General features: G+C 48.8%; 1 protein-coding gene across 1 annotated transcript in view; it reads right to left on the reverse strand.

Moving 5' to 3' along the window:
- The window catches only part of LOC122398458 (voltage-dependent calcium channel type A subunit alpha-1), an 89,952-nt gene extending 80,238 nt beyond the window's left edge, over positions 1-9,714 (reverse strand). Inside the window, exon 1 of the mRNA XM_043398301.1 lies at positions 9,473-9,714. Coding sequence (XP_043254236.1) covers positions 9,473-9,714 — 242 coding nt within the window. The remainder of the gene's footprint in view (positions 1-9,472) is intronic.
- Positions 9,715-10,140: the final 426 nt, after the last annotated feature.

A 10,140-nucleotide genomic window follows, 5' to 3' on the forward strand; every position in this document is an offset into this window, starting at 1 on the left:
ACGATATCGTTTCTGGTTCTGCCCCCGAGATTTCGAGAAAGACTCGCGAGTCCCGGTTAGAGCGTTCCCCGACCCTTTTGCGCCCTGACGCGTCTTCGCGAGATCTTTTCCAGGCCAACGCCTCCCCCCTCCCCCTCCCTCGCGGCCACTAACGCCTCGATTCTATTCAAGGGGAAATAATCACTGCTGAGCTAAAAAAAATGATCCCACGCTTTCTATAAATTTGAAAAGAAAGACTCTGTTCTTTCCATGGCGTCTACCACCCCTGCCAGGAAGGCTTACGAGAGAGGAACTCCCGTATTTGTTGTTTTAATAATAATGGTAATTTACTTACGGGCATGAAACTCTTTGATATACATTGTACGTACAATCAGGAGTTCACGCGATTACAGTTCGAGCACAGTCGGGGGTGCGTTCGTGCGGAACTACTAAAACTGAGTTTCCCGAACGAGGACGCGGATCCGCGAGTTCACGAAATTGTTAAAATCATTTACTCTACCGATGCGATTCTGCCCCCTTAAAGAAAATAACATCTAAATACAATTATAAGAACGCTGATTCCAATAAAAACTATTAAGATTGCCTACAATTATACCTCTTGCCTTACATATTAAGATCAACACATTTTTAGAAATCTGTTATTTTTCGTGGCCATTCCATGTACGAGAAAATTCAAACAAAATTAAATGATCTACGTGTAAAAAGCTATTTGGAATTAAATCGTGCGCCAAGGGGTTAAAAAAGATCTCGTACGATAACTTTGGGAAACTAATCCAATTACCACCCCCCCGGACGATTCTCTGTCGAAACTGTGTTTCCGCGTCACGTATTCGAGCCCCCTTTCGATCACGGTGGATCCCCGTGGCCGATATCCCCGTTGCACTGGCAGCCCCTCGCCCCACGGTTCATCGTCTTGGTCGTTTCCGCTTCTATTCCGCCTCGAGGAGATAATAAGTGCAACGAGGTGCGCCGCGTCGTCGGGTCTCCAGCGTAGACCTTCATTCGCTGATGGGATCGTGAAACGTTGTCGAGGCTGAAGGAGAGAGCCCCCGAGGGCGGCGAGGCGGGGGAGGGGGGACGGAGGACGGTGTCGTTGCGGCCCGATAGAAGGGATGGACGGGGGCGAGAAAAGGGCGGAGGGGAACGAGGAGATGGAAGAGGAGCCGTGGCTGGTGGACTTGCTGTTGGCAGGGGTTGGAGAAAATGTGGGACGTCGAACTCTCCTGGACTGCCTACCCGGCCACCCCCTCGCTCCTCCTCGCGCTCGATCCACCCTTCGCTCGCAAACAGCACCCCCTCCCCCCTCCCGCCGCCTTCTCGCCCCCCTTCTATCCATCGTATCCAGTAACGGCCGCGTAGATCGCGAGAGATTCCGACACGCCGCCACCGCGATACGAATATCGCGACTCTCCCTTCGCGGACCTCGAAACTCTCCAAGAACACCCACGCGAAACTAAGTTATCAGATTCGGGGAGCTGGTTATACGACGCTTCCAAAATTCCGACGCCCCCTTTTCATACTCCAATCGCTGCGGATCTTTATGCAAATTCATGTTTTTATTAAACCCTTGGCTTTTTATCTCAACCCCCTATACTATCTAATTTTATTTAAATTTGGTCATAAGAGGAGTGGACGCAATAAAGAACAGATTTGTTTTACGAATACAAGGGGTTAATAGATACAAAGGGAGCATTGTAAGGGGTTGCCTCAACCTCTAAATATAATAATTCGTATCCCCCTTTAAGTATCTCTCGCGTCTGATCGATATCGCTGTTTCTACTTGCGCCGAACTTCGAGTCGTTCGAAATCCGTGGAACTCGCGACGTCCCGAAGACGATCCGCAACTTTCCCCTGTCTTTGATCTGCTAACAGGTGCCATGCAATTAAAATTACACCCGTTGTTGGGCCCAGCAGTGAAATTAACCGCGCGATAACGTCGGTGAGCCCCGATAATGGCCGGGATCGACGATCGAGCGGAAGAATTTAATTACGGGTTTCGCGCGTCGTTGGCGGGCGAACTGCAGAAACTACCCGAGACGAGAGATCCTCCCGCGAAAACCGGGAATCTTGCCGGCAAACAAGCGAAATAAAACGAAAGATCCCGGGGGCGACGTCGTCGAAGCGTGCGCGAAAATTGCTTCTGCTTTTTCCCCCGGAATACGTATCATCCCCCTTATCCGCTTTCGCGGAAACCGTTTCCCGCGACTGCTACGCGGGCTCGCGGCTGTGTGGGTGTTTTCCGCGATGGAAATTATACGAGGGAAACTGGATCCCTCGGGGGACCGTTGGAAAATTTACTTGCACCCGCAAATCCCTCTTTCGAGTCAATTCGATAAACCCTCTAACGTATGCAGATTAATAATCCCAACTAACGAATCTCCACGTTTATAAAATATAGGAGCTTGCAATATTATTTCGTGAATCTCGGAACGAGAAAGAAAATTTTTATTCCGACGAGACCCAGAATGCCATCGATCACAAATCACGGAGAAATCGAATCGACAAAGTCCATCGTTGAAAAGAAATAATTGCGAGCCGGCCAAGGCAGCCTCGTTATCAGCTTTAATAATTATGCATCCTGTTGCACCCGCTAACGAACGGACAGCGTTCCCGAACGCGAACGCGGCCAATTTCGTCGTTGATCCACGGCCTCCAAAGGTCGAAGGTCGTAACGTAAGAACGAGAGAGTGCAGGTTGTTGTACATTTTATCCAAACGCCGGATGCTTTGATTTAATTCGAACTCGAGGTTCGTTGCTCCGCAAAACTAATTCGCCGACCGATTTAATAACACAGATGACGATCGTGTTTAATGAAGTTTAATATTTCGTATTCGACGCGCGACGAACGGGACGTTGCGTCGCCGTTTTTGTCCGCAAATAACGCGGACGTTCCGCGCCCTTTCTCCCGTTTCTCTTTCGGCGAGATAAAGTAATCGAGAAACTTGGAGGGAAGAAGAGATGAAAAATTCTGCACGCGGAAGCAGAAAGTTTCCGCGAGCCCGGGCGAACTTTTCAACGACTTTCCGCCGACACGAACAACTCCAATGAGCGTATTTCAAGAATAATTGTTTCCAAGCTGTCTATATACGTGCTGGAACCAGCGAGCGTGTGCGTGAGCGCACGGTGTCTTATAAATATCACGTTAGACACGGCACTCGACGCACCTAAATTTGTTCAGAAACTACGCTGGCCTGCTTATCGACTGCGGCTCAACCCATTAATCGCGGTCGTCCTATTTATGGTGCAACGCAGTTTGCAACCTTCGTACGCGCGACGGAGTATTATAAGGTCGCCCTAACGTCGACGCGCCCTTATCCCTTCGAGAAACTGCGTGTATTCTCAAAATAAACCCAACGACGCTCTACGCCTTTCGGTTTAATCTGGGAAAACGAAAGTCTCCGATACCGAGATCGATCGACACTAATTTCGTACCGGTCTCCAATTAGGTGCAGAATGCGTCTACATCTACGATTTGTAGAAACAGAATCGTAACTTCTCTTTCGATTTCGATGCAACCGTTCCACGTACAAACTGTCCAATGATTTGTTCGAAAGAAGAAAGAAACGTCCAATAAAGTTTGCGAATAAACGCTTTGTCTTAGAGTTAGAAACTACGCAAAAGTTTACTCGACAGGAGTGACTTCGTACAAAGAACTCGCGCAAAGAATTAAAAATGTAAGCATCGAGGCTCGACTAAACGCTAAAAAACTTCGTCGAACGACAAATTGTATCGTTATATCGCGTGTAGTTGTATCGTTATAATTGCAGATTTTAAAAATAAACAGGTCCGACCAATGTTCGATATTTCTACTTGATGTTTCTTAAAAGTGGTGTTTATCAAATCGTACTTGCTTGAATATCTTGTAAGTGGTTAGAAGATAGTTATACTAATAGAAAATAGATGATAAATTCATCAGAGAACACTGTGAATCCTCGTAATTATTGTTTTAAGTAGTAATATCAACGATAAGTCGGACATTAGGTAACCCTGTACTCGATGGCCCGCGTACGCTATAAATTTTGAAATAAATTATTTCTAAAACCGTAATGCGAATGAGAGGGTGGTGTTATGTACTCTGGATTCGCTTTTGCGCGAGAAACTACCCTATCTTCGCGTGCATCGTCAGTCCTCGTCCACCCTGTATATACCAGCCTCAGTCAGGCTGATCAAGTTGATGCAATTTATGCGGACATTAAAGAAGTCTTTGACGCAGTGGAACACGGTGGATGGAGCTCTTGACAATTAGCGCGCATTATACTTATTTCTTTTTAACGCGTTTACTACTCTGCTTCTTTTTGGAACGGAATCGTTCCCCGTTGCGACTTGTCTTGCAAATAAATCCAAATAGCTTCCTTTCGAACGACCACTGCCCGAATATCATTTTTAACAAAATTCGGGGAACGAAATTAATAGAGTAAACTTTCTTTTTTTAATATCAGAGCCTAAGCCTGCAAAATTCCGGCGGTCGTCGATGGCGAAACGTTCGTTTTCATCCGGAAGGGGGTGGGAATTCGCGTAGGTTACGAGACGGGGGTGACGAAAACAAACAACGTCGACGTCCCGACGGGTTTCGTCATCCTCTGGCATCGCGCGAGGCCTACTCCGTCGTACGTTGGTCCACCAGGGGGCGGAGGGGGGTTCGGAGAAACTACGAGAATTTTAATCGAATCATTCGATCGGTCTGTCAAAGTGTTCGCGTGACGTCACTCTGGTCCGCCGCCAATCAAGAACGAGCGTCGAACGCGCCACGGCCGATCGAGCTTTTCCAGCCTGGCTAAAATCGTCCAGGGAAAGACGCGCTCCGCTAATCTGATATCTATCGACCCATCGATTCCCGGCTTTCGCTCACATTCGAGTCCAAGGGGCGCGTGGACGCTCCAACGATCAAAAGGAACGACCGAGGTGCGCCCGGGGGGATAAGATTCCTCATCGATCCGCGTCCCTTGGATCCCTCGATCGCGGCCAGCATCGACAGTCTTTCACGTTGCAGAAATGTCCGATAATTCTGTTATTTTATAGAATCCCCGATGGTAGATTGCAATTTTATAGCTCTCGAAATCCTTCCGTTGTACATGACTTAGCAATATATAAGTTTAAAGTGCTTGGGTCACATGGTTTGAACTATTTGATTTATTAATACCGAGCAGACAGGCGTCAAGGTTTACAGCGTATTAAACGGGACGGAAAAAGAAATAATGTTGGTCGAGAAAAATGGAGGAGATTGTTCGAACCACGAAATAAACAGGGACGTCTGTTAGTTATTCGTATTGTGCGAAGAATCTTGAGACGCGTTAAGTTTCGTTCGAAGGGTGGATCTCGATCGCGTGGATCCGGGTCGTCCTAACCCAAACCGTCGACGAAAAGTGGAACGCATTCTATGACCTGCATTTCGTAACGACTTCATTGCCGGGCGTAACGAAAGAAAAACGGTGCGTTGCACCGAGAGAGCACGGCCGGGGCTTCGTAAGTCAAGTCATCTGAACCCCGTTAGCTTCGTCATCTATTGGTCTTCTAACGTAAGGGTTGCTATGCACCGAACACCGGAGCCAAATGGATTTACGTCTCCTTATACCGAGGATAGAACCATAAGGTTTCCGCGCCATCTCTTTCGCTTTCGATCGGTCATTCGCAAATTAATCCGTCTCTCTTACGTTAACGTACTTACTCGCGCACGTTATGCACGTACTCGTCCTTAGAAACTACTCTCCTCTCGAGACAAGTACGACTCTTCGTTAAAAAAAAAAATTAAATACATTCCCTAGTCGTCTATGTTTACTAAATTTAAGCACAGATACTTTGGAAAAGTATCTCAAGCTACGTCTGAAAAATTTGACGATTAATCATCGAACAAATTTGATAACGCTCGAGTTTGTGAATCGTCGAGCGAGGAGAACAGTCGAAGAAACTGCCCGACACTTTTGGAAGGTACGATAACTCGATTCGGTAAACACGAGGCATCCTTTTGGCTGTATTATCAGTTGTTTACGCGCGCCCGAACTAATCCTCCCACGCGAAGAAGATACGGCCCGCAAATGCGCGAATGCTCGCGTCTACTGTGCGATTCTGGCACGTTAACTCGCCTCCAAACAACATCGAGCGGAAATATCGCGATCGAACTCCCCTCGATCGCAGACCTTTATGGGAATATTTCAATCCAAGCTGAACCACGAGATGCATAACAAATTTTGCATATTTATTATTTTCGCTGGCGTCTTATTAAAAAGCATCATTCCTCGAAGAGGTTACGCGACGAGCACGAGTCTTCGGAGTTTACTGACCCCCGTTGCGGTTGTTTTCATCGCTATCGAGGATCTAGAAACGTCACGGAGATCCTTTGGCGTTCGTAGGGTTCGAGACCGTCGGTCGAACATCGAAAGGTCAACCAGACGATACTTTCGCGGCGTTATTCGTCCACGCGCGCCTCCTCTATCGACGCCCCGACGAGCTGTCTTATCAATTATCCAGGGAAAAAGTTTATCGAACATCCTCCTTCCCGCGAGAAAAGCTACGCAAGCTTTACTTCTTCCACGATTCCAGTTTGGATGTACGACCAGAGTCTCGTACGAAAAAGAGTGATTATTATTTTCTGTATAACATGCAACTATCTACGCAACTGTGTAGCTATTAATTGATAGTTCAAAGTATAGGGGATTCGTCGAATATTTGACCATTTCGAAACTGGTTCGCGTCTGCTTCGTCGAACGTCGGAGTTTATAACAGATTTTGACCCAGATTTTATTACTGACGCCGATCGACTGCGCGTGGCGAGTAGGATTTTAGTCGACGAACTTTATTGCATCGCGTTAAAAATAAAAGAGTAACCTGTTCCTCCGTACCATTCGATAACGACGCACGGATCTATCGTTAAAAATACAGCTCCGTTTGCAAAGGGAAAAATAAACTACTCGATATCGACGCTCGTAATATTTCGAAAATATTGAGAATCCTGCGAAGTTGCAAAGAAATTGCACCGTTCGATGATTTTTAAACCTGGATAATTAACCACGTGGGATCTTTGAATAGAGCCCCACGGAATGACTCGAGCTTCACCCCCAATTTCGAAATACTCTATTTCTACGAATAGTCTGTTTACTCGTAGAAACATTAACGAGAGTCGCACGGCGTATGTATCGTCGTTAGGAACCGCGTGCTCGTTCGTCAGACCTGTTCGCATAGCGCGGGGGTTGTGCAACCCGTAGAGGCCGCTATCGGCCGCCAACCCTCCCCCGTGGCCCGCTCTGCCGGCTGTACGCGTCCCGCGAGCAAGGGGTGGAACGTCGAAGGGCAGAGAGGGTCGGTGAAGGGGGTACGGAGGGGCTAGGAGAGACAGAGACGCGACTCGTGGACGAGACAGAGAAAGACCGGAGGAGCAAAAGACTCGACGACCGGGGGGGGCGAGGAGGGCGGAAAAACACGTGGAGGAGGGTGGAGAAACGGGCGAGGGAACGAGATGGCGGACAGAACCGTGGCAGGAGAGAGGAGCGTCGGCGGTGGACAGAGGAGAGCGAGAACGGGAGATAGGACGAGGGACAGAGAAAGAGAGGTGGCACGCGCAATGCGGGTATTGATTCACGGCGGCAGCCGGCAACCAGCCTGAAACACACGACCGAGTCGACTCGACTCCGCGACTCTGACTCCGACTCGATCCACCACAGCGACACGCCACCGATCGGAAAGGCCGTGGGAGAGGGCGAGAGGGCCGTGGAACGAACGGACTACGCCTCCCGCGGCTACCGATCGCCCGAGACCGAAACGGAAACCGAAAATCGCGACGGGAACGGGGTCTGGGAGTCCGAGACGGCGGACAAAGGACAACGACGTAATCGGAAACCCCTGGCAGGGTGCAAAGCACTCTGCTTTCCACGAGTCGAATTCCTTTGTATCGAGCAACCGCGACGCGCGTTTACGATCGCGACCTACTTGCTCTACCCCGGGTGCCGTTTACACGTTTTACTTTCGATTTTTTCCCCCCGTTTCACCGTCGAGTCGCGCCCTCCCCCTGGACAAAATCGATCGCGTTTCTTTACTTTCGATCGTTGCCGATTTTACGACGGGAAGCGTCTCGGCGATCGAGGGGACCTCGAGAGGCGGGTTTTGAGTGGCTTCGATCGGTCCGCGTATCTCCGCGCGACTGCAGCCACTTAGTACCGTCGGGAATTCGAGAAATGCGTGTACAGGAACGAGCACACATCGTCGCGAGATCGACAAAGGAATGCGAGGGGAGAGCATCGATTCGTTCGTTAACGGTAGAGATTAATCCGAACGGGCTGGATAGCCTCTGTGACCATTTTAATAACAAAAGGTCGGGGAGGGGGGAGGGGAATCCTGGCGATTTTGTCCGCGATAGCGCAGACCTAGTTCCACGTAACGTCGATTCCTTTTATTGATTCTATTTTTACAGGGTTCGAGCAGTCACCTTCGAAACGATAGCTGTCGTACGCTCGATCGCAGATGGATGGAACTAAAGAAGGGACGGCGACGATAAAACTTGAATGAGCATTTTATTTATATTTTCCCCCGCATAAAGGGAGGTATAGAGCGCACCGGTATCGCGAAAGCTCGGTCTTCGAGGCGGCCACGGTGACCCGTTTATTTTCGAGCGGAAAAATCTACGGCAGAAAGTCGTCGGATTGAATATGTTTAAAAGAGGGTCTCCGCGAATCGGCCGCGGTCGAATGTCGTCGTGCAAACGCGCCCCGGAAGAACGATAGGCAGCCACCGGCATGGAAATTCTAATTAAATTTAACGGAACGGGCAACGACAGTCCGCGCTAAAAATAAAAAGTAATGGCCAAACAATCGAAGACTAATCGATAACGTAAAAAGCGCCGAAGACCGTCCATGCCGAGAGTACAGACACCTCGCTACATTAGACTTTAATTCAGCCGCAGTAGTGCATACCCCGGCGTGGTCAGCCGCAACCATCGACTCACGCCATCTCGTATTCGCGAACTCGTTAACCTCTCTCGCGATAAATCGATTACGGTGTATCGATTATCGTAACACCGTTTCCTCGAACCAAGAATTACATTTCCCTGCACAGTAGTAGAGAACGAGCTGTGGTCAGACTGCATTCTACTTTACTCTCGCGCGATCTGCAGAATTTATCGACGATAGATGCTAAATTGTTGCTGCAATATGGTAAATTATGGAGGCGACTGCCGATACAATCGTCAGTTGCAAACGTGATGTGGTGAAGAGGTTTTTTACCGACGACGAGTCAAGTTATCGACCATTACTCGACTTTACCGGCAAGTAGATATCGACTGTGTTGGTCAGACGCCTCACCGCTGATACCATGCGGCTTCTATTGATCTTCTTAGTCGATAAAACCGTCAGAACAAAGACTAGTGAAGCTATAATATCGACTGCTACTGTACGAGCTTTACCGCCCAAGTAGATACCGACACTGCTGGTCAGACATTGCACCTCCGCGACTTTTACCGACTTTCACGTACAGAATATGTACTCACATGATATCTCCGAGCTTGATACGAGTCTGTACGAGGGCGCAGCTCTTGTGATCGCTAGTGGTAACCGCCCCGCGCCTTCTTGCAGCGTATTTCTGTACATCCGGTGGTAACGCGGCAGCATCGTTGGAATTCCCGGAAGCACCTTGTCCAGCATATCCAGCGAGGCCCACACCTCCACGCACCAACGGGCTACTGACCCGCCGGCGCGTAGACATGTGCCGGCCTCCCACGCCGCCCAACATCCTGCAATAAAAATCGAAAATGTCAACCGATCGGTCGACGAGTTGAACGCGCAATTAGGAGGATCGGGAAGAAATTCGTTGCAACAGTTTCACCTTAATTGGGTTAGGTTGACTGGCCTAATCTCGAGGCATCGGAAGCGCGGGCTTAGTCACGCGATCCACCACTCGTACTCGTTTATTTTTGTTATCCTACGTACACCCCCCAACATATGTGCTTGTTTCGCTCGAATATTATTTTTATCGTTACGTCTTCTCCCTCTCAAGTCCAATTAACGTCGCGTATCTCTTCGCGTGTATTTTTTTTCTGTCCCCTCTCTTTTTTCGTTATTATTCCGGTTCCGCGAACCCAGACGATGCAAAACGTGTATACCGATACTCGCTCGTCCTTTTTCCTATTTACATGAGCCTGGATATCAACCTTATCCC

The sequence above is a fragment of the Colletes gigas genome, unplaced genomic scaffold (genome assembly GCF_013123115.1).
Source record: "Colletes gigas isolate AHSC1104 unplaced genomic scaffold, ASM1312311v1 Colletes_gigas_Sc00011, whole genome shotgun sequence".
NCBI classification, from domain to species: domain Eukaryota; kingdom Metazoa; phylum Arthropoda; class Insecta; order Hymenoptera; family Colletidae; genus Colletes; species Colletes gigas.